Raw genomic sequence first — 25,133 nt, 5'->3', positions numbered from 1 at the left:
CTCGTGAATGCCATTTTCTTTGCTCGTGTTTAGCTTCGCGCCCTCCTGATTCACCAATCCTCCCTTCACAACGAAATATGAAAAAAATGCACAGCGATGTAAAAGATTTTCCACAAGTTGCGTAGTAGCAGCCGCAGCAGCCTCCACGTGCGTGCGGTCGCCGAGAGCGCCCGGGCCATTAAATGTAGCCGCCCGGGTTTTTCGTGACGGGAAGTGCCAGCTTTTCCAGCATTGGGAAACTCGGCTCCGGTCGGACGTAGTTAAGTGGCCATTTCTAGGTAATTACGAGCAATGCTTGCTCACCGATTTACAAATACATACACAAAAAACAAAAATAACGTACCACCCAGATCGGGCTCCATCGGGCGGATGCGGGTGAAAATGTCCTTTCGCACCACGCACATTCCCGGGGTGCTGTGGTTTCGCGTTCTCCGTGTCGTGAGACACAGGGGCGGCGGCCCAAATGAGGTAAGCATTTTCCATTTTCCCTAATGTTATTAGATTGTGCTTATTTATCAGTAACGGTTTCAATTATGCTTGAAGTTTATGAAAAAGGCTCCACACCAGACCACCGACCGCCGGCCATGGGGTGGGACGCTGGTGAGCTTTTTCTTTGATTAGACGCTTAGGTGCACAATCGTACGGTAATTACAGCGGGAATGGTAAGCGAAATAGGGCAAAAAGTCCTGCCGGTGACAAAACCAACCGTGCGAGAAGGATGACAATCGAAGCAGGCCGGGGGGGGGGGGGGGGCAGAAAGCGCGGCATACTTTGGTGCATGATTGTAATTGGTGTGCAAGGATTCGCGCCACGAGTCGGATGGAGCGTTTTATGATTTTGTTTTAACGAGGAAAATGCGTTCCACGCAGCACCGGGAAAGCAGCGCGTTACAAGCGTAATAAACGTGACTAAGGGATAATTGAGGTTTTAATTTGGGTACGCTTCCTTGAGCGTTGCATACACATTTTTCCACATAGTGTTGCAAGTTTAGAAAGGAATTATTATACTTATTATAATTCAATAACTCCTACGTAATAAATGTGTGTTTAAATAGAAACAATGTATACCGCTTTATAATGATACTTTGACTAATATTTAAAGAATCTACATTCATTTTAATCTCAATAATGTAAATAAATTTACAAAACATCATTTACCTTGACCGGCACTCTTTAAGTGTTGTTTACGCTCCATCGCGTATGAGCAAGAGTGCAGTGAAATGAACGCAAAAAAAGAACTGTTCTTGATTAATAAAAACGTTAATTTCATACCGGCACTTGTTTGTCGTAGCTCCTGGTTCTGATGGGTGCGGATCGGTAGTGAGGATGGCTCCCTTTGGCCTCCCTGTAGCAAATACCCCTCCCAATCCGTTACAACAATGGAACACCACCGTTGGGCTGCGCTGTAATCAGCCGCTCGCTCCAATCGGTCCCACGGTTCGGCCATGACGGATGTCCCGTTTTTGGAAGGCGCGGGAAACGGGACGCCGCACGCAGCAAGGATACGTTGCGTTTGCAGAAAATGGCTAAATTAGTTAAGTACTCAACTGACCCGGGGGTTAACGTTGCTAAAGTAATTAGCAGCATTCGGTGGAAATTCCCTGCCTACAAGCACACGCGCGCGCGTACACACCCATGGACATAAACCTGTCCACGGATATGCGCGTGTCCCCGGCGCTTTTCCAGGCTTTGGTATGTTTGCGTACCATTTCCCGACCGGATCATGCGGCTCGCCGGAGCGAACCGATGAAAATTCCAACAATGAAAACTACCAACTGACCAGCGCGTTTGCTGGAGCGAAGAGGGGCAATGTGAGGTGGCGGTTGGAAGGGGTTTGTGCATCGGGAAGTGCAAATATTGCAGTTTGCACCACCCGTGGCCGGGTACGTGTGCGTGCTCATGAGAATGGAAAAAATTCGATTAATGTCAATTACAATTTACATAATATTTGCCCCAGACCGTGTCCGAGCAGTGGAGCAGAGTTGTGCAATTTATGGGCCGCCGTGTACCTGGCCGCGATGCGTAAGGTTTGCGCGTGCGAAGTGAAATGGTTGCGCGGTGCGATATGTGAGCGGATAATTTATGATATTCCGCAATCCCCAGGATCCACACGGTGGGCCGTTTTTCGCATAGCTGCATCGCGAGTTTCATGCGGTTCTCGTGCTTCTCGGACCCTCGGGTGGCTGCATTGTGCATCCGCAGTGCACGAATGCACGTGTGTGGGCAGATTTATGATCGTATAAACGCATCAGGACACCTGCAAGTCGAATGGAGACACCCAGTTTGGACGGGGACATAAATTGTGTCCACTCGTGTCCTGCCCATAGCTAGGATCACGCACGATGCACCAAATGCACCAGATCCACGTGTGGGTACCCTGCAGCGTCACTCAAACCGACAACTGCATGGTCAGTACCGGTCCCAGTGCATGGTGTGATTGAGTTTGACTTGGGATAAATTGAACGAAAATCAAAAGCTCACATGAAGGGCTGTTGTGCGGGTATTAGAGATACGAATGAAAAAAAATACAGACATCCAGCCCGACTGGGCGCTTTCTGTTTCAGAACATCGATCGTGGCATTGGGTACGGTCGTGGTGTTTGGTCAGGATGGAAAATAATTAACGAAATTAAATGAATTTATTTGTTTTGCACCAACCGAACGCGGCCCAACATCGTGCTGGTTTGGGGCTCTCGGTGCAAAGGGCTCAATAGTTCTGCTTCTGTAAAGATGCAGCCTGGAAAATGTGCCGGTAGGAAGAGATGCGTTGTGGCCATAGCTCAAATTTTATTTCGGCTCTGCTTGAAGTGAATTATTGACAGCGAGACCGTTTTTATGGCTTTCCCCCGGGGTCGGTGTCTTCTGGCTCGTCGCGGTGATTAACGGATAAGTGTTGTGTCTTCTTACCGACAATCTGTAAAACGTTTTAGGTTGCTCGAGTTACAGTGACTATAATAGGCGGCAATTTAAGCATAACTAGTAATTATTTGATAACTACACAAACAATGCAATAGTTCTCAAATAAACAGGAAGAATACTTACATTCGAGCAATAAAATTATATAGTACAGCATTAAGTAGTATAAAACTGACAACATTATACTTGAGTAGATTGTTTATTAAGAGCCACCCTATGCGTGATATTTTCGTCGGCTTGTCAACACACCCGGCTTCACACACTATCAAGGCAGAACGAACAATCAGCTGATCTAGCAGGGCCATGACTTTATTCCACGGTCGTTATAGTAAAGTGGTTCTCGAGATCGCCCAGAAGTGAACGCTCACATGCAAATGGCACTCAAATGTGACCTATAATTGCCAGATGTGGCCAGCACGGTGGCTGATAACGGCCGGCCAGTGAAAGAACGGCGTTGCGCCGTATTGTTTGAGTGTAGTTTACGCAACGTCGTCTCTTGGCTGCTGAAGCTTGGCGGCAGTTTGACAGCTTCTCGCGGAACGCGATCCGGAGCTTGTTTTGTTATTGTGTGCTATGTGTACTACGAAGATGCAGCGCCTGGGGATTGTGTCTTTGAATTGCGTGATTTTCCTCACGCTTTTCATCGGACGCGCAAACGGAGGGCTGCCGTTGGTGGTAACTACATGGGGTTTTACAAACGCCACTCTAAGAGGTAAAGACGGCATGGAGCGTTTGGGTTTGCATTCGTATGATAATCTTTTGGCCTTCTACAGCGTACCAGTCGCTGACAACGGGAGAATTCGACCCGATCGAGGCCCTGGTGGAAGGTTGCAGCGTGTGTGAGCGAGAACAGTGTGACGGAACGGTTGGGTTTGGTGGAAGTCCTGACGAGAATGGTGAGACGACGCTGGATGCATTGTTGATGGACGGAACGACGATGGATATCGGCGCGGTGGCGGCTTTGCGTGATGTGAAACACGCCGCCGAGGTGGCCAAGCATGTCCTTCGGAACACCAAGCACACGCTGCTCGTTGGAAGTCAGGCAACTGAGTTCGCGCTCATGATGGGTTTTCAGAGAGAATCCTTGCAGACGGAAGCCTCCCGGAGCATGTGGACGCAGTGGCAACACAACCATTGTCAACCGAACTTTTGGAAGGTAAATTGAATCGATCTGTGGCTAATGTTTCAACTCTTAGCGAGATAAAATATTCCACAGTCACAGTGCGAAACGTTATCGATATTGAGTTGGGATGGCTTGATTAGAGCATCGTCAATGTGAATACACAAGATAAGAAAGCAGATGCTCACAAGTAGGCATTGATTTAAGAGGCAGTCAAAGTAATAAGAAGTGAATTGTTTCATGTGAATTATTTCACTAATGCTACACTCACTTGCAGAATGTCATTCCTTCACCATCGATGTCCTGTGGTCCTTACGAACCGGTTTCCGCCAACGACGTGCGCTCTGCTTGCGATACCTCTTCGGAAGATTCATCGGATCGTTCAAACTTTGCCTTCGGTCGGTACAATCACGACACCATCAGTATGATCGTGATCAACAGCGACGGACACGTGGTAGCTGGTACGTCAACGAACGGGGCGCGCAACAAAATTCCTGGCCGTGTTGGTGACTCTCCGATACCAGGAGCTGGGGCTTACGCCGACTCAGAAGTTGGTGCAGCAGTGGCCACCGGTGACGGGGACATCATGATGCGCTTTCTACCCTCGCTGCTGGCCGTTGAAAGTATGCGCGCAGGTTTGACGCCGACTGTGGCGGGCCAGCGCGCGATCGACAGGATCGCCAAGTATTATCCTTCATTTTCCGGGGGCATCGTGGTGGCTTCGAAAGATGGCCAGTATGGAGCTGCTTGCCATGGGATGGAGGAGTTTCCGTTCTCGGTTGTCGACGGTACTAAAACAAACGGTGAAGTGCTTGTGGAAAAAGTAAAATGCTGAAATAGGAAGAAAAATCGTTGATCAACGGAAAATATCGATGGCGAACGACCGACACGAAACACACACTCAATCCCGCTTTAAACCATTTTCATAATTTGGCTCAATCTTGTAGCATGCCGTTTAATCGAGTGTAATAAAGCCACTCCAAATGGAATAATAAATCCGCTCTCGTGGTTGTTTTGATACCAGCGATCATCCTGTGTTCATTACATCAGAGCGACCTTAAAACCAGTGGCTTTAAGAAGCCATCCGGCATCGCAAGGCGTGCACCGTTTTACCCAGGCCGCGAGAAATCATCAATCGTAATCCAATAAAAGGATTCACCTCCGGGGGGCCGTTCCCGAATCCGACCGGCACACGCGACCGAACCGATGCAGGACCGGAGGCAATGGCAAACAATCCGATGGCCCGGTTTTGTTGTAACCCAAATACTCTTAGGCGCGTGGTTGTAGCAGCTTCGATCCGGTGGTGGAACCGAGTGGCAGTGTCCCGTTTCTCCGTCTTTCCGTCAGCTTCAATGGTGGGTTTTGAGGGAAGCGTAAAAGTAGACTCCAAAATCTGTGTTGAATGTGTTGAAAAATAAAAACTGCAAATAAAATGTTGCACTCTACCATTCCGCTCGAACGCACGTGGTGACGGAGATGTACGAGCTTCTGGAGGCAAGCAGGACAGGCGATGGCTGCAAGAATGTCTGACCGAGGCGACGTCCTTGCGCTAGCATCTGGGCGAGGTGTTCTGGACGGGTTGTTTTCCTTCGTGTTTGTTTGTGTTTTTTTTCCTCCACTATGGAAGCATTTTTGTTATTATTGCTCCTCATCTACGGGCCCCGTGAGGATTGCGAACGGGTACGTACACAAATACGTGACCACCCATCCATCCATCCGTCCAAAGATCGCCTGGAAACGCAAAACCAATACGAACAACTAGAACAGGTTCTCACGAGGACTCGGTGTTCTCGAAGAAAATTTGCCAGCACCCGCGGGAGCCGGATTTTTTCCGGAGTTAAAAAACTAACCGTGACGTCATCGTCGTCTCTCTCACATTCCCGCAAGAAAATGTGCTCTCATTTTCCCATTGGTAACTAAGATCCGGTGGCTTAGCCACGCCCATCCGCACGGGATGTGTTTTCCCCTGCAACGCATCCTTGCGCATCGATCCTTGGCGTTTCGTTGCTTTCATTCACTCCCGAAACTCAAATTCGTGCAGAAAGAGCCCGCTAGACGAAACGAATGTGATTCCGGACGCTCGGTCGTATTCAAAGGACTGCGTGGAGCGAATAGGACGACCGTGTGTGATTTACGCGAACCGCACCCTCTGGTGAGCCCTCGTGGCAGGTTGCGTACGTGCCGCGCGCGTGACATGTGTTCCGCTCGCTTTGCGTAGGGAAATCGCGGGGAAACCCAACGGAACAATAGACGACGACGACGACCAAAGGACGATCAAGGGACGGGGTGGCTGCTGAAGGGCTGGCGGAACCAGCCGGACTATCGCGGCGGCACAGGCTTTGAGTTCGCATTTATTGAATTAAGCTTATCATTTGATTTCGGCAAATGCAAGCAACCGGTCGCAATCCAGCAGCAGCATCAGCAGGTCTCTGCATCGTCCTGACGTTTGGAAGCGTCAAGTGTTAATCGAGAGTTCGTCGAGGGCCGATAGGCTCGTTGTATTTTGGTGATCCTTTACTGAGGTGCCGTCGTGTGTTTCGTGGATTAGTGGTTCGGTTAGAGGCATATTTGAGCGCGGTTGGGAAATAAACAGAGAGAAAATCTTAAAAATAATATTGCCACTTTGCAAGGAGGTGCAGTGATTTAAATTAACATAATGTCAACCGACCGATACTAGTGCGCGTGAAGTGATCGATCGAAGTCCTTTTAACGGAAAACAATAGTCACCCCGTTCAGGGAGCGGCTTTAAGCCAATTCAATTTTTATTAAACCTCCCATCGTTAAAATAAAAATAAAGAATTCCTCGATATCGTTCCCTTTCTGTGGATCGTTGGAGTTCACGCGAATTGGCCATAACCATCAGCAGGTGCGGGAACACATTGCGTAGTGACGACGTGCAAATCGTACCCATTCGGGAGCAAATGGTGTGTTGAGCGGGCGAAATTCATGGATAATAAAAATAAATAACGCCAAAAAAAAGATAAGCGTGGTGGTTGTGCGTGGCTCGTGGTGGAAAAAAGAACATCCATTTCCTAGCTGGTGGGAGGCATCCACAACAGGAACGTACCGAAACTGACAGACATTTCGACGCGTGTGTGAACGAACGCGAGTGCTGGAACGAGCGATAGGCAGCAAAATATTGGGTGTAAAATACGGTCGACCGAAAAAATCGCCTTCAACAACTACGCGCAACCATTGCAGGTGGAGTCGCGGCTCCGGTTGGGCGAGGAACTGGAAATTAATATTTAATTTCAATTCAACCAAACGAGCCGTTGTTTTTTTTTCATCCCGCCCCCGTTAACGGTTCCGGAATTCGGTAAACTCACTGACGGCTGGGAGGTGCGAAAATTCGGTTTTTCCGGTCGAAGTGTGTTTGCGGTTGGATAGGAGCTTCCGGTGTGTATTTGTTGGTTTGAGAATAAATTCCAATCGCACAGTGGGTGGCTAGCGATCAGTGAAAGTATTATTGCAATCAGCATTATCATCACCTCCGTTCAACATAGTGAGGGGGCTCGTGCGTTAGATCGAGTGCGCCTAAAAGGTATGCAATCCGACGAACGTCTATTAGCGATTAAGTGCACTAAGAGAACTGACTTTTGAACATCGGAAGAATCGTGGATCTCGGTGTTTGCTGTAATCCTCCGAGCGACAGTTTAACGCTTATTTGGTAGAACTCCTGACAACGAAGCGTGCAGTAGCACCCAAGTTTTTCTTCCTGGTGACCCGTACCCTATAAAATCGCCAAAATTTATCCCCACGATATGGACTATTCGTACCTCAACCAGGCGGCAGCTAGCTTCGATTCTAGCTGCCTCCAGGGTGGTATGGACCCGACGGGGTTAGGCAACATGCCCTGTTCGTACGGCGATCTAACGTCGTGCAGTCAGATGTCACAGGCTGCGTATCGCTACACGGCGGCCGCGGCTTCGATGGCCAGGTCGTACAATCCCGTCGGCACAGGTGTTGGACCGGGAAACGTGACGATGAGCGCGTTGCATCATGCAGCTGCAGCCGCCGGACCTGGCTCGCAGTGCTCGGTGATGGGCGGACGGACGCATCAGGACGTGCATCGAGCTTCGATGTTTCAGACGTCGATGAATCTGCAGTGTAAGTATCGATGCTATGATGGTGGAGCTTTTCCAGGATTGATGCTGACAGTAGTTGAGACTGAGTTGGCAGAACTAGTCGGGAATTGACATGCGATTTCATTCGATATTCGAGCTGATTTCCAACAGAAACTAACAAAAAACAAGCGCTGGAGAGTCAATACGATTAGGATTAGCCTGCTAATCGACGAAAAGCTCATTTTGCCGATTGAGTAGCCTGTGGTAGTGACCTTTTAAAAGAGGTTTAACACATGTCAGCTTTGAGTGAAAGCTCTTCAATTTACGAAATAGACACTTCGGAGTATGGCTATTATTACATCACGTTTGTGTTTATTTACTGCTTCTGTTTGACAAATGCTTACGATCTAGGGTGTCTTCCGAGCGATATGACGCTCGCATGACCATTTCGTTACGTGCCATCGCACGCGTGGTCCGCATACCGTTAACGTTCTGACTTGTTTTCTTCTTTTGGGTATTCATCGGGATACGAAGCACATGCGCTTTTCGACAGGAACTCGTTTAAACGTACAAGTATTACTAGGAACAAAAATCGTGCCTCCATCAGCGAGGTGGTTATAGTAGCTTAAGGTTGTCTTTATCGCTAAAATGTACAGATCACTTTTGTCTTTTTAGAGTCTTAGTGGGTGAGCCGCGGTAAAATCGCGTTCGCTTTCGCTAGGGTGACCTTTAAGCCGGAATGCTCTTCCGGCGGCATTCACGGATCGCCTTATCGAGCTGCTCGAAGTCGTAGAACACGCGATACTCGAGATCAGCCCCCTCGAACACGTTGCCCACCGAGGGCTTCAGGTTGAGGAACAGCAGCAGCTGGTTGCGGCTCTTAAAGTCCTTGATGAGCGTGTCGATGACTTGGGCCGCGGTAAAGTCCGCACCGTAGATATGCGTGCAGTCGATCACGACCGGAATCTGACTTTTCAGACCGTGCTTGTTGATCAGGTTGCGCACATAGTCCACCGAAGGGAAGATTAGACAGCGGTCAGGCGTCAACATGAGGTACTTGACACCACACGGTGTGATAGCCTGGTCCATATGGATCTTTGGCCGGGCGGCGTGGTACAGGATGAACAGGATGTTCAATCCGATGCCCACCAAAATGCCGTACTCCAGTGGAAGAGCAAGACATGCGACAAACGTGGCGATTCCGGGGATGAGGTCCGACTTCTTGCTGCGCCACATCGGTTTCACAACGCGCACTTCAATCATGAAGATGACAGCCGCAATGATGATCGCTGCCAGGGCCGCTCGGGGTATGTAGAAGAAGTACGGTGTAAAGAACAACAACGCTAGAATGACCAGAATTCCGGTGTACAACCCCCCGAAAGGCGTACGAACACCACTAGCGTTGTTGACAGCACCACGCGAAAGCGCACCCGTCCCTGGATAGCCCTGGACGAAGGAATTGGCGATGTTGGACACTCCGATAGCGATCAGCTCTTGGGTTGCATCGACGGGCTTTCCATCAGCTGAAATAGGAAGATGCTACTGGTAATAACATCCAAACCAGTGGGAAAGTCTCAGAATACCTACCAAAAGCCTTGCAAATAGCGATGTTCTCAAGCAGCGCGATCAACGGGATGACGATCAACATCGATCCCAATCCCTGCAGCATATCACCGAAGCTTTCGTACTCTTGCGTTACCGTTCCATTAGCGTCGACTATCTCAGGCACGGAAAACGGTGGAGCCTGTACACTCGGTAGTCCACTTGGGACTTCTCCGATCATGCGGAAAGGTTGTTTACCATTTTCGTAAAACGCTGCACCGATACCACCACACACTACCACGATGATGGCATTGCGAGCCGTTCCGATAAGCCATAGCGACTTGTTGATGATTCTCTGGGCGACGGTTTGATCGGTGGCCTCTGGTGGACCAACCTTAATGCGTGGAAGTAGCCTCATCAGCAGCAGTACGATGATGCAGATGAATCCCATCAGTGCGTCACCGAGCTGGGTGTTGTGTATGTCATCGATGATCGACGACCATTGCTCGATGAAGGTGTTACCTTTGGCGACGATTCCGAGTAGGTCCTTTACTTGGGAGCTGAGGATGATCAGCGATACGGCTGAGGTGAAACCGGAGCTGACTGGGCCGGACACGAAGTCGATCAGGAAACCAAGACCAAATAGTCCCATCAGCAGCTCGATGATGCCAGACAGGAAGCACAGTAGTACGGCCCTTTGCCATACGCCATCGCACGCTTGGAAGGTCAGGAGGGACGCAATTGCTGTTGGTCCCATCGGGACGTCCTTGCAGGAACCGAGCAGGATGTACACGAAACAACCCACGAAGGAACCGTACAGTCCATACTGTTCAAAAAGACCGTTGAGTTATGCTCCCTTATTCCATTTTACCGAGCACCTGCACGACTCTACTTACCGCTGCCGGTAGTCCTGCGATGCTGCTGTAAGCGAGAGCCTGTGGGATGACGGTGAGACCCACGGTAATGCCAGCCACTAAGTCACCAACGGCATCATCCATGCTGTATGTTGGCAGCCAGTTTAACACCGGAACACGCTTGTACAGGATCTTACGGCGGCAGACGTTCTTGCACTTGCGCCGAAACCAGGGTCCAATCGATTTGATCTGATCCATCGTCGACTGTTTGTCGTCCGTTACTGTAAACGACACGGTCGAATAAGCTCCTTAAATACCAGGGTGAACACTTCAAACTTACAGATGAACTCATTGCTTCCACGGTATCCAATTACATCCTTGTGGATTGGCGGCACGCTGAGCGAATGCTGGGAACCGCTCAACCCGTGGATGTTGTACACGGAGGCCGACTTGATCTGGACCTTATCCAGCTGGGTGTCGCTCGACGTTCGTCTGAAGCAGAGAAGAAGGAAAAACACGACGCGTTAAAGTCTCGCCGGTAAATGCTACTAACTGTCTGGCAGCGCTGCGCTTTTCCTTCTGTTGCTCGGACGGCTAGAGTTCTGCTTTTTTCCATTTTCCTATTTGCACCTGCTGGACACGACGACAAGGTGCCAATTGGCGAATGAGTCATCGTAGCCAATGGGTGGCGTGCTCGTAAGAAAGCGTGCCCACAAGGACGACCTTGAGGTTATTGCTGCGCAATAAGCAGTTTGACGAACTGCACTGGTTTAACAGGCTCTAAACTGGAGAGTCATCAATTTTGCCGTCAACTTCAGCTGATGAGGTTTTTTACCCAAAAAAGTTTTTAGCTTCCCCGGGAAGGTTATACTCCTGCTGCGCGGCTGTATTTTACACGTTTTTCTACGAAAGAAAAACCGGATCCTAAGTCCGGATGCGTTTCACTCACAAGGTGTGCCATTTTCAATTTTCATTCTCGCACACGTACATCGCGGTGTAAGCGGAAACAATCAGAGAGTGGAAAGAGTTGAGAGAAGCGTACTTTTTAGCAGGGTTTTTTTATCACAAAAAACACTCGCAAACAACGCTGCCACGATCACTCTAGCAAATGGTGACAAAAGACCGGTGGGTGGTGTTGGTGGGCTAAAATTAAAATTTTTGCAAATACCTAGCCACACCGTGGAGTCATCGGGGGCTGTTGCTTGCTTGAGGTGTTGTAATGCCGAGGAAGTAGCGGGCGATGTTCTAATCGCCAGAATCAGCTGACGTAACGGAAAGGTTAAACGAGGTGTTCTACCCGTCATACATTGACTGCACACGGGGGTGGCGTTTTGTTTTGCTGTTTGAAAACAATCGGGAAAATGGCGTTTAACGCCATCTAGAAGGCAAGCCGGGTAAGCCTACTGGGTCGTTTGTTACCTACATCTGCAGAAAGTAAGAGTCAACAAAATATGCACCTCCAGGTAGTGGCGTCTGTTTCGTTGCACTGCCAACGGGTAATAAGATGCAAACATAAGCTCATAATTTATTCACCTGCACGCGTGCAGGGTCTACCTCTGGCGCTTGGTTTGCGTTCTCTCTTTCTCTCTCTCTCTCTCTCTCTCTCTCTCGCTTTCATAGGCAGCACGCGAACAGGTCACGTTTATCGGTCGTACGCGAGCTACTAGTTTTTCGCACTCGAGTAGTGCGAGCGCATGGCCACGCTAACGCTCAACGGTCGTAAATCCATAAGTGTCTCGGCATAAGGATAAACAGAGCGCGTCCGGTTGCGGCAGGTGGCAAATCTGTTTAAGCCTGTGCCAATGAGAGGGTCTCATGGCTGTTTGGCTGCCTATCTATCAAGTTCTTTTGATGCTAAATGCCATTGGGTTTGGAGGAATTTCCAACATTCCAGCACCTGCCAATCAGCAGGTATAGTACCCGGGAAACACGAAGCACCCCGTACAGGTGTGTACGGTTAATGTGCCGAATAGTACAGGAAGCGATAGGCATTGTGGTGTGCCAACACGCTGTGCCAGAAACCCGCCTAAACACGTGCGGTGTAATGAACGGCCATGATTTTGACCGCCACGTTCCCCACAAGGCCAATTGGTGTTGCACAGGGATTTTATCTTCTCCCCTATTTTCATTTATGAAAATTTTTTGGCAGCTGACGATGAGTTTTGAAGCAGAGAATCAGTTACCAAATAGTGCTAGTACATGAGGTGGAAAAAATGTAAATTTTTCTTACGTCCACTCTCTGTGCTTGTATCGGTTTATTAGAAGCACGACTTGATGGGAATTTTATTTCTTCTTTTTTTATTCATGTGACGCATTAACAAAATGAACTCAACCGTATCCGTGCCCCAGTAGGTGCGGAAGTTTTCCACTACCGAGTCAAAACTAACCGAAGACGGCCAATGACACAGGGAACCTGAGTGTCGCCAGTTGACCGAAATCGTCGCTGCGAACGTACGTGAAGTTCATGAACGCGAGAACGTAATTTGGGCAGGTCTATTTTCGGCGCCCGACACAACCGACATGTTCCTCGCTTTTCCGCCAACACACACGCACACATGCTCGATCGCTTTCCCGCGCTGATGGTTTACCAAAGTGTGGCTTCTGTTCAACGCCAGACATTTCTTCGAATTCGTAAAATCAGCTGGTTACGGTCCGGTTGATGTATTCTGTGTTCTTGTACGGGGACGATGAATTCCTTCGTTGGTGAGGACTGTCAAAAATGCCCCTCGTATGTACTTGTCGATGTTACAGCCACCTACAGGTGTGGAATAACCCGTGGCAACCAGCATAGCAGGCTGCAATTGCAGCCCAGCCCAGCAATTCGCACAACCCTGAGAAATTGCGGTGCTCATCGCCAAGGTGTCAATTGCAACCGATAAGGCCGCCTGATGGGCCCGTAATAAAAAGCGACTGACAATGGAACAAATCGGCAACAAGATATCACCGATGTTCCCGCGATTGATGGGTTTCTCATGATGAGACGATACCGGGAGTCCGATCTGACATGTGTGTCATGTTGACAAGGGACACTCGGACATTACTTCACGAGACCACGATAACGGGGGCGTTGCCACGGTTCTACAAAAAAAAAAGAAAGCTTTACAGATACATGGTTGAGCCCCCGGAAGAGTGTTCTGGAAGATTGCTTTAATTGCCCTAGGAATTCTGCAATTTGGGCCTGTTTGTTATTTGCACCATTTAGCAAGATATCAGCGCAGTTGGCGACATTAGGCGAATTCTTTCGCGAAAATACGTGAAAAACAAACGAGGGACTAATGCCACTAGCAAACAAACAGAGCAATTCGGCAGCATCGGCAAAGATAAGACGCGGCAAATCTGGTACCAGGTCCCAGCGACAAACGATCGTACGATCCTTATCACCGCTTAATTGCCCCATAGCAGGTGGGAGCACTATGAGCGCTTTTTCGGGTGTTTGAGCTTGGCTTGTTCCCAGGACGCGCTGTTTACACAGCAGCATTTGCGCACACGAGTACTGTGGAAGGGGGTGTTTTACTGTTTATTGTTTACTTGTGTGCTTTAGTTTCCTGTAGTGTTCTTCTTTTTCCAACACCATATCGCACTGCGTCTCGTGCGTAGGTGACTGATGTCACGAGATGTCGACGTTCGCACTGACCATCGACCAGATCTCTTACCTAATCTCTATTCGAGGGATGGACAAGCTGAATGTACTGCTTGTGGCTGGTTCTGGTGAGTCGTTGTTGGCCATTTTGTTTTTTTACTTCACTTTACGACACACTAGCTTGAACTCGCGAAACTAAACCACGCGGCTAGGATGGGTTGTCCTGCCCTATCGATGGTTACCGATCGACTAGTTGGACCATAAATATGATCAGTTTACGGTTGCGAACGAGCAGGGATGCCGAACATGTGTTCGGATGTTTATGCCTCTGAACGCAAGACTCACATTTTTACGCCAACCATACAAGAAGGGTATTGGATCACTGTCAAGTGATGGCACAACACCAACACAAAAGTGTCACAGTTCGGATCTTCTGGCGTGGCTTCGGTTTTTGCGAAAGACGTCAAAGCTTCGTAGTGGTTCGTAGTGGTCCTATTGTACTATGGGTATTGTTGTCAGCCCAGGATACTAGCTGTCACCTTTGCTTCAGGACATGTGCGAGATTTTTAACACGACCTCCAAAAAGAGCATTGTTTAAGTTACAATGCATTCCCTATTCGCGTCTGGTATTATCACACTGCAAAACATTACGTCTGAGGTAATCGTCCAGTGCAGTCCAGACAAACCTGCTAGAAGTGACGCTTTAAAGCGCAATAAATGCATGCCCGTTATCGTTGTGGCATTGCTAATCGTTCAAGTGGCGGGTTACGGCCGTCGTCTAATGACGTCCGGGTGGCGTGATTTATGAACAGGGACGAAATATCTCCCTAAATATACCCAAATCTGCGACAAAATCCACGCGAAAACGTCATTCGCACCACCGAGCACGTGTACGATCAAGTGGCCGATAGCGAAAGCATGCGAAATGCCGATTGTTGCCCAATCTGCGAGTGCGCTGGTATCGCCTGCATATCTGGTCGCGAGTAAATCGGCGATCACCGCTTTTAATGGCCCACTCAAAGGTGTGCTCGGATAAGGTGAGCGAAAATTGAGTTGTTTTGTGTTGCGGAGCTTCCGATTGTAGTTGATTTGTGCATTTGCGCTAGACGTTTATGGCATGGATTAGTGTGCTGATTATCTGGCTCGAAGTGACGCACTGTCTAGGGACAGGAATAGACGTTATCGGGGTATCTGTCTCGAAGATGTGCATGTTAAGGAAATAATCGAAAATGATGCATATTTTGAGAGGACATGCATCGTAAACCATTTACAAATAGCTATTGATCTTATTTGTCACACAAATGTAGAAGGGTTGTAACGCTTGTGTGTCATTTAATCAATTAGGCATGGCTCAAGTGTGCGCCTCCACGCGATTAAGTGCTTTCCTTCACTTTCATCAAACAACCGGTATCGGTAACAATGGGTGGCCGTTTTTTTGCGGTTGTTGCGACTGCATTGCGAGAGGAGGACATCGAGCAAGGCCCCACAACTGCCCGCGAGAGCCCTTGTGATCTTATGTGTCCAGAGTACAAGTGGGCGCAAAATGACCTACCACTCGATAAGGAGCAGGTGAGCTTCGCTCCGTGAAAATGCCGTCTGCCAATATTTGAGCGACGATATAGTTTGCGTTGGTTTTAAATAGTTCCTATCAGTTTTATCTCGTTCCGTCGGAAAACACAGTGAGGGACAAGCTCGTTAGCGAATGGCCTGTTATACTTTAGAGGTCTCTCTTGACGTGAACCTAAAACAGGTTGTCAAGAGAATGACAACTAACATTCAACTAGACCACTAGGTCAGCGTCACGTGAGAAATCGAGAGTGTAAGGATAAGAATAACAGAACGATATACTTACGACATATTCGATCGTCACCTCGTCGGCACAATGGACACACACTTTCACTCACTGCACGTCCACAAGAACTCGCGACACTCGAGCTTTGTAGCCCGTTTCTCGAGCTAAGCAGAGTCTGAAAGTAGACTTTTTCCCAGCTACACGGCTGCACCAGTACACGGTTTTCCGTGGCACCTAGATAGGACGCTTGTCTGCCTTCTTTAGCGACGCTCCTAACCTCGGAGACCTTGATACGGAAAAACTTTGGACCTTTTCGCACCGTGCGCTGGCAGTTTACTGAGCCGATCTGACCGCTGGCGGGGAAATTTTAATCGAATCCACACCGGCAAACACACGACAAGAAGACCGTCAAGAAGCCGGTGGTCTGATGATGGAACCAGCCGGATCTTTGCAGCAAGGCTCGCTAGCGATGTCGCGGGAGGGCTAGTACATCTATTGTTCTCGCCGCTCCGTGCGCTGATTGCGCTCTCCCGTTGTGTCTCTCTTAAGTTCTAAGCGGGCTACTAACGCTGAGAAGTATGCAAGACACTCTCTACGCGACTAGACACGCGTACTCTCGGGCGCGTTTACTGAGCATTTCGCGCAAAATTGTCAATTACAGGGTTGCTCAGACCGGCGCTGAGATTTTTCAATGTGACTAGCTTTTCAGTTAGTGTGATAAGCAAAACAAATATAATGAGCCTTTGTAGTTCTATAGCATTTATATTTTCCTTTCATATCCTATTTGAACAACTATGTAGCTTTCGATTTCCACCGTGTAGTATATGGTTGACGTTTATGGTTCAATGTGGCTCTAACTGTCGTCTTCTCCAGCATTGCTCGGCGAGTAGACCAACAGTGCCGTGGGAACAACGCAACGCGAGTGATTTTCTCTCACATTCTTATCGAACCGATCGAGTACGTTGTCGCGATCGCAGATGTCATGCTGCTTATCGGTCCTGGCCCATTGGGAAGCACCGCCACTGGGTGAAGCATCAACCGGAGGTGGGAAGCGTTCGATTTTACTAATTGAAAATTGAAGTCACCCGCTAAAGTGGTTGTTTGCGGTCAGCTGCGTTCCACGCCGGGCCGGAAACGGTAAGCGTTTGATAATGACAGTTCGCACGCGAGCAAACAACCGACCCGTGCGCGATGGTAACGTGTTTCCGCGATTGCACTCGCGCGCGCGTAAGCAGTATCACAACAACCGAATATTCGTGTGAACATACCTCATAAATCTTTTTGCCACGGTGCGCGGTTGCGGTTTGCGTCATTTCGTCGTCGGAGGGTGCTTTTCCACGGGATGACTAAGGAGGCAACCGTGCGAAGGGTGACTCGTACCGAGAGTGAGATCTCATAAAGCACAGCTGGAACTGCGGAGAAGGAGAAATACAACTAAAAAAAAGATACACAGTTCTATCCCCGTCAGCAAACAGCTGATAACAGGTTGAAGGTGTTGGCTTGGTTCGTTGAAGCAAACAAGCTCCCGATTCGGTCGACGGATGGCGCAGGTTGACCTTTCATCTGCGCCCGGATACATTCATGGTTACCAGCTGTCAAGTAAAGCGCCGAAGACGCGCCAGTAGCTGTCACTAGGGCGAGGATAAGTATTATGATGAGGATGAGCACGATAAGAACAGGATCGTAAACTCATTTGCTCCCGATAACAGCGCGGACATTGCAAGAAGGGAGGGACTACGCCTTATCCTCACTCAGTCCTGGGTCCTGGAAGAACTGGATGTTGATACGCTATTTTTGCGAATGAAATTAAATGCGATAACCGTGACAGTGCAATGAACAGCTGAAGGTTATCGAAAGGTATCGCGTTATGATAGGGTCTTATAACAGTTGCTTAAAATAGCCCATCGAAAGCTTTCAATAATTATTTGAGGCGCTCATGCTACGGTGTCACACAATTAAACCACCAATTGGGTCCAAATCAGAACAGTTTAATAGACATGCGATAATTTAGGTTACTCAGAATAAGAGGAATGGAGTGGATGGAATATACTGGATTAGATGCATTGTGAATGGGTGGATCAAAGTGATAACGAGTCTTTTTGTGGCATGGTGATGCCTCCAGATAAAGTTCCCCAAGGCCTGAGCTGGCCTTTTATTGCTGCCATATTGAGGGGCTTTATTTTACGCCGCACGTTTATGGCGCTCGCTTGTCGACCCCGATGCATCTCGAAAGCGCACCTCGAGTGTGGCAGTATCTGTCGCTATCTGCCGATCGATGTTTATTTTTGGATGCAACTGTTACCGCGAAGACAATGTTGCACCGGTTGCATAGCGCCAGGCGCTGCTGCACGAGCATTGAGGTAATTGTTTACATCAAATTCGATAGGATATCGGACACTTTGTTTTCCTTCTGTAGAGAATTCCGCTCTTCCCAACCACTCTACGTAGGTTAGGGCTTAGCTTGCTGAAGAAGCATGTTCAAGATACCCACCCCATTTCACTCCAGATTGCGCAAAAGGAAGAACCTAGAACTTCTAGCTTACTGCAGTGTGGGAGCCACATCTCGAAGGCCATAAAACCTCCACCGGAATACCCATTATCGTAACTAATCGACCGCAAAACCAAAGTTATCCGTGCCACCGGGCAATTAAGGCGTACGGTCCTTCGTACGGTCACCGCACCCCCGAACAGGTGTCGAACCGAACAGAGAGTAACGCATTGGTCATCCCCAGCACCACCTGGAGACGGATAGCATGCGCCATGCAAAGCACGGCCAAGGCTCGGGCGTGATTTAAAGTTGCATGAAGACGCTCCAAAGTAAGCCGCACCGTGACCGGCTCCTGGCAAGACGATAAACATCGGCCACTAATTGGCAAACGGTCGCTGGACCTAGAAGCCAGCAAACCGGATGCCTGAACCACCGGGGATGGGCGCGTGTCGGTTTGGCGAAACCAGCCGCCCGCTAACGATCGCAGCAGGCCGCAATTAAACCACATTAGCTCTCTAAAACGGTGCTCTAATAGCGTTAATGTTATAGGCACTAAATTTACATTACACGCACACAGCCTCCTTGCGGCTCGCGGTCGTCCTTAGTGGCTCTCGGTGTGCGTCTCAACGAGCGGCGAGCCCCAAAGTGAAAGCCGGCGTCGGGAATAGTCCCTCATAAATAATTCCTCCCGTATGGGTAGAGCGGTTTGCCTCACCAAGAAACTTGCTGCTTCTACCGTCCGTCTTAGGGCACGTGTGGATGTGGGGGTGGGAGACATCGGAAACTCACAGCCACACACAAACGTGCTCTCCAGTGAGACAGCCGGTTTCCATTAGGGGCGCCCGTTCGATGTGCTCTAAAGCCCAAGAATGGATGGCATCCATTGTCGCCGGACGACAAAAGCGTGTCCTGCCTCGAGTCCTTTGGGGATGCACAGCTCTAACGCACCCACACAAACACACATCCCACACATGTGGTGTCGAGCGTGGAGGTTTCCGTCCAGCCCGTCGGAACCGAGCTCCCTGGATGACGATGATTATCACTGATGCCGCCGTAATTGGTAGTGTAATAATAAATTAACATTCCCAGACCATAACTCCGTTCGCCATAATCCACCCGACCGATCCGATGTGTGGGTGGTAGTGTGTGACCGAACGAAGGGTTTTCCGTTCGTACGGGTGTTTGCGTACCGAATCTGCCATCGGAAGGTCTTTTGGGAATTCCTAAGGCAGGCAGCAATTGAAAAGTCCGGCCCGTAGCCGTAAAGAAGCGAAAACTATCATCCTTTTTGAGGTCCAGGTTGGAGGTTGGAGAACATTTCTGAGGCGGGTACGGCTCTTGGGGCAGATAAGCCAACCCTGCGTGGCATAGCTCACCTAAGCCGATTGGCATCCGGCATGTTACGGGTTTTTCGTAAGCTCCCTCCACCCCGAAGGACTCGCCGCCAAAGGCCGCCAGTTCGAGGCCACCAGGATCCGGGCCAGCGTTCAGGTGGAATGCGCGCTTGCAACCGGGCCCCCGGGAAGGTCATAATAAATTCAGCACGCTTCAAGCGGCGGATTTTAAGATTCAAATCTCGGCGTTTTAATTCGATTGCCGCCGGCGGTAATTGTTGATAATTGAGAATGATTTTGCAAATTGGATTACGCCCAGCAATTAGTAGCCATTTAATCGGATATCATATTTCACGGCATCGGATTCGGTCAGGATGCTGGGATGCCCCCGGTGGGTAGGAGTCTTCCTACCAGAGGCTTCCGGGAATGGAACACTGCATTGGTTGCGGTTTTCATGCATCGTGTTTGCGCCAAAACCGCATCCGGGGCGGGCAAAGAGTTATTACCGATCGATTAAGGGTGGTTGCATTTTTTTTTTCTTTCATCCCACTCCTGGTTAAAACACCAGCGTTAAATTACGGTAATTATGCGTCAGTGCGGTTGCAAGCCCTCTGACCTGCAAATGCGATTATCGAGTGAACAAATTTGCAGGTTTTCTCGTTTGATTACCATCGGGATGCAATTTTTTTCTTTCGCGCTCGGAAACTCTGCACATTCCTGCACAAAGCAACTCACAACCACCAAAAGCGGCACGTTTTCACCGGAATTAAACGTTCCCTCGGAGTACCATTCATCTTCGCAGGTCGTGGTGGTTTTTCTTACCGTCAGCTTTCCTTTCGACACCGCAAAATGGCGACGACGAGTCCGTTCCGAAATAAATGCGCCACAACGGATGCCATTTGTGTGCCGAGATTTCATCACGTACCGTTGATGTGTTGTGTGCATTTTGCATGACGGACGATGCTGGGATAGTCCATCCGAATGCTGGTGGTTTTGCTCGCACAGGTCCTTCAAGACGCGAGTAAGGATCGGACCGTGGTTCGGGGCATGAAACAAATTCCGCCCATTTCCCAAGCACAGTTGTCTTGCGGTGCGATGGCAAACGTTAAGGATGGCAGCGCGGTTTGTTATTTCCGATCCACTGGCATGGCGAATGCACAGAAGGATCAACCATTTCTGCCCTCCATTTTTATCGCGTCGAGGCACATTTATTTCCTCCGACGCAAAACCCACACTACTCGATCCTTGCACTCACGCCGTTCTTCTTGTTGTAGTTTGGAGCTGACCGGTGGCGTGTAGCAGTACCGTGGGTTTTGAGAGATTGCTCCAGTAATTGAAGCGGCGTGTCTTCATCTTCTGTAGCCCCGACCGAAGGACGACGTTCGTCTTTGGCCGATGGCAGGATTAATACCGATTGACCATAATCCATAACCCACGCCCCGGTCGTTTTATGCTGCCCGGTTTCCGGGCTAGTCGTTTTCTTTTGGGTGATTTGTAAATCCGAACCATGTGGCGGTGTAGCCAACCCTTGGGAATGGTGCTTCCGGAGTGTCGTTTGGGTGTCCTCGAAATGTAGCTCGGAAATCGCTGGCAATAATCCTCGGCTTTGGGGTGCCAAAAATATGTCCATCGAGTGGGAGCCATGGGATGGGTTGGAAAAGAAGGATTCAAGGAAAAAAAGGGGAAGACTTTTTCCTCGTTTTTCATAGCAATTTCCATGGACATGCCTTCCAACCACTCAATGTAGCTTTTGGCAGGGAAACGAAAAGATGGAAAAACATAAAACGGAACGACACGTGGGTCTTTTTTGTGGTATTTCTCCGTTTTATGTGTTAGCGCCTTTCCGATATTCTTTTGATTCACTGACGATTGTGTGATTCATAATAATATAGTTGAGTGGAAGTGGAGCTTATTTGATGTTTTTTTTTGTGTTTTTTTTTATATTTTTACTGAATAAGTAGCTCGTTATCGAAGAAAACAGCAGGGATAAATACCAATTTTATAAGGATGCATTTGTGTCGTTTACACTTGTGAGTTGAATTAAATATTTTCCTATTTCGATAGTTTATGGCACTAAGTCGAACACTTGACACAATCGAGAAGAACAACGGGAAAAAATACAGTAGCGGCTCTAGGCGCCCTCTGTACGGCATGGAACACGCACCACACAGCAGAAGGTGGCGGTGGTAAATATTTGCTCATCGCTACGGCCGGTTTCCTCGCTCCTCCGTCGTTCCATTTCCAACCGTCTAATCTTTTCCCGAGGCCGCCTCCCGAGCTTCGATCGCCATAATCAAGAGCCACGCTGCTGCTCATCAAATATACATCGGCCTTTGGGGTTGCGCTTCCTCGCAAGACAGGCCGACAATGGCTGGGGTGAAGAGAAGACGCCTGTGGTAGGACGCGCTCTGGCCGTCCGCTGTGTCCCCTGCCACCCGGACCCTTGTAGGCCGTGGTCGAAAATTAGCTTGTTTGCATTGAAATTTCCGCCTGCCCGAGCATTGCCAATTGTCGGGTCCGGGGTTTTGGTCGAAGCCTCACCGAAGGGTAGTGACGTTCGCCTGGACGGCCACCGGGAAAAGGAACTGCGGACGAACGTTCTCCAGGGAATGCGCGCGCTACCGAAGCTGCAAAAGTAAACAAAACACCACATGAGCGCTGGGAGCTGACGGAAAGGAAGCTCGCCAGTGAGAATGCGAGGGTGATAGGCAGCGTTAAAAATGAACAATAGCCGAGAATGCCTAGAGAAGCAATCAATGGTGAGAGAATGAGAGAGAAAGAACGAGAGACGGAATGCTCCAGCCAATGTGCATAAATCAACGGAGAGGATAAAAAATGGCCAGCTGGAAAAAGGACGAAAACAGGCGAGTTTGCTTCACTGTTCGAGGTGGGTGTGGTAGTTCAAAGGATCCGGCCACTTTGTCTAAGACGTAGCGGCGTGGTTCGGAATGTTTAAGCGAACACGCAAATTGGCGCGCTGTAATGGAGGCGCCTGGTGGTTCATGATTAAAACGCAATTCGGCACATTTTACGAGATGCATTTTTTTGAGGCAATTGAAAAAATAAGCACGTATAAAAAATTGACGCAACTGTTTTACAAAGCTTAAAAGTAAGGAATCTCAATTTGGAGTCGCAAAAACGACGCCTTAAAATCGATTACGTTGCGATCGTTTGAACAGCCCTGACCACAACCAAGCTAAATCGCATCGACAAACCGGGGAAAGATTCAATACTTTTGCCCATCTTTCCAGCACAGAAAGCTGCAAATCGTTGCATCTGAAAACGACGGGCGTTGTTAAACATTTACCCACCCAAAATGGTGGGAAAGTCCCAGAATCGCAGGTTTCCACCTAAATCGACGCTGATGGGAAGCACGATTGAATGCGCATTCCGTCGGTCATTTCCGGAAGGCAGGCAGGCAGCAGATGGAGGGCGATGAGGCAATGAAATCTTTCAATCGTGAATCGTGTTCGGAATATCCTTGCTCAAACATTGATCCTCGCTCACCGACGGTACGGCACCGGGGCACGTTCCGTCTGCCACGGGTCTAACCGCGGGCCCGGGTTTCAAGTATTTCCAGTTTTCTCCACTCGTTCGAAACCCACGTTTCTACGGTACCAAAAAAAACAAAGACAGCAAAAATAGAAACTGCCAACAGACAGAAACCCGCCGGGTTGGTGATCAGGATCAGACGAGAAGCAACCGGGCGCGTGGCGACGAGGAAAACCTGTTGAAAAATCAATACGACGAGAGAACGTACTCCAGCACGGAACCGTGGAGTCGAATGAGGGGCTGGTCGTATCGCTAATGCAAATATTCCGCCACTCGGGAAGGACATACCATGAGCCGAGTGCCCTGCGTGTGCCATTTTGTGTGATTCGGCGCTTAATTTGCGAACAGACCAAAGTGGCGCTATCGCTCGACTAGTTTCTTGCCGAAACTGGCGTGCTAACGCCCCGGTCGTTTGCCGTCGACCGCAAAACCTCGCACACTCGTTCATTTCGAGGGAGAAAATGGGAAAACGTTTTATCAGCAAGTTAAATACGCCAAAAACGCTCGAGGAACGTGGAAACCGTTCGAGTGGGTTCGGGAATTGGTGGCAGAAAATCGTGCCAGGTTCTAGCATTAAGCTTATCTCGCTTATGGTGTTCGTTTTCTCGGTTGCTCGATGGGTGTGTCGAATTGAGTCATTTGCGTTAGTGGTGGTTTTGAAGAGTTGCTTGTTATAGATTTTCCAGGTTTTAGAGATCATAAACGAAACGATTCAATTTCGTGCGCTTAAGATGCAGTTTTGATGAATTTCAAGAACAAAATGTAAGAATAAATTGTTGAAAGTTTACTTCGTATGATATACTTGGATTAAAACGAAACGTCAAACAAGAAGAGCCAATATATTATTGTCACACCTAAAATAAAATATCTTATCAATGTTAGTACATATAGCCTTTAGTTATCCGTGCTAAAAATAATTAAGGCTATGAAGAGTAGAAAAAACGAAGTAATACCAGAGGGTTCAGGTAGCTGGGCTCTTATATCATACCGTGTTATAACCTTAGTTCAAGGAAGAAGAAGAAGAAAAAGAAGAAGAAATCAACCAATGCGATTGATTGTATTTCAGCTTTAAGGTATATAGAAATTAAATTCCGAAGCACCAGCTACCAAAAACGCACATCAAAAACGTGACCGAAGAAGTAAATAAATAAACGACATCCCAACTCGACGAAACGACGTCATAACCGATGAGCGAAAGCTGGCCGTAACGCGAACGAAAACGCAAAGGGCCAGTAAAACTTTCAAAAAAAAAATGGACTCATAAACGAGGACATGAACCGAGAGACCGCACAGAAGAGCCTTTAAGTAAAAGCGAGCGAATGAGCGAGCCACAGAGAGCTTCTCTCGATGAGTCATGAAACACGAGTACGTTAAATATGAGCCTCGAGAGCGGTATAAGCACGTGCAGACGTCTTTATACGGGCGCTGAAAGAAACTTCGAAGCCAGCATTCGAGGCAGCCAGAACATAGATGAATGGACGGCCGCAAAATGTCTCCCGTTTGTCGAAAGTCCGCGAAAAAAGGGACCTAGAAAATGGCTATCTCTCGGCCTTCGTTTGCGTTCTAGCGTGCGTTCTCCCCACCGAAGGAACCGAGCCGACGTGCGGCCATTATTCATTCGGGCAGAAGATAAATGACGACATGGCGTCCTGTTCTCCTTCCACCGCCGGGCAAACCGGTGCGCATCCGCCAGTTGTTGCCATCGTTAGGCAAGATGGGGACCGTCACCCATCGCCATCTTCCTTTGGGACGCTACGGTCTCGCTCTCGCACTCGGTACTAGCGCGGTTTCGCGAGTGTAGTAGTGAGAGGTTTTGCGTGCGTGTTAGCGAGCTGCATTTAGTGAACCTCTTTTCTCCTAGTGTTCTGGCCGATGGTGTCGTAAAAAAAAGGA

At 48.9% G+C, this 25,133-nt stretch overlaps 3 protein-coding genes across 3 annotated transcripts in view; 2 read left to right on the top strand and 1 right to left on the bottom strand.

The window, feature by feature from the left end:
• Positions 1-3,502: 3,502 nt before the first annotated feature.
• On the top strand, positions 3,503-4,992 carry LOC128731290 (N(4)-(Beta-N-acetylglucosaminyl)-L-asparaginase). The gene is made up of 3 exons (XM_053824399.1): positions 3,503-3,626; positions 3,688-4,070; positions 4,312-4,992. The coding sequence occupies exons 1-3, from the start codon at positions 3,503-3,505 to the stop codon at positions 4,867-4,869; spliced, it is 1,065 nt and encodes a 354-aa protein (XP_053680374.1). The 3' UTR covers positions 4,870-4,992.
• A 2,803-nt stretch (positions 4,993-7,795) lies between these two features.
• The window catches only part of LOC128722046 (paired mesoderm homeobox protein 2A-like), a 35,316-nt gene continuing 17,978 nt past the window's right edge, over positions 7,796-25,133 (top strand). The window contains exon 1 of the mRNA XM_053815861.1: positions 7,796-8,141. Coding sequence (XP_053671836.1) covers positions 7,796-8,141 — 346 coding nt within the window. The remainder of the gene's footprint in view (positions 8,142-25,133) is intronic.
• Positions 8,512-14,221, bottom strand: LOC128722045 (sodium-independent sulfate anion transporter-like). Its single transcript, XM_053815860.1, has 5 exons — positions 14,148-14,221; positions 10,835-10,986; positions 10,537-10,775; positions 9,686-10,466; positions 8,512-9,621 (listed from the first exon to the last, which is right to left on the bottom strand). The coding sequence occupies exons 1-5, from the start codon at positions 14,219-14,221 to the stop codon at positions 8,828-8,830; spliced, it is 2,040 nt and encodes a 679-aa protein (XP_053671835.1). The 3' UTR covers positions 8,512-8,827.

This window comes from Anopheles nili, chromosome 2, assembly GCF_943737925.1.
Source record: "Anopheles nili chromosome 2, idAnoNiliSN_F5_01, whole genome shotgun sequence".
NCBI classification, from domain to species: domain Eukaryota; kingdom Metazoa; phylum Arthropoda; class Insecta; order Diptera; family Culicidae; genus Anopheles; species Anopheles nili.
Note: the sequence above shows the minus strand (reverse complement) of the source record. Positions and strands in the feature narration are given on the sequence as shown.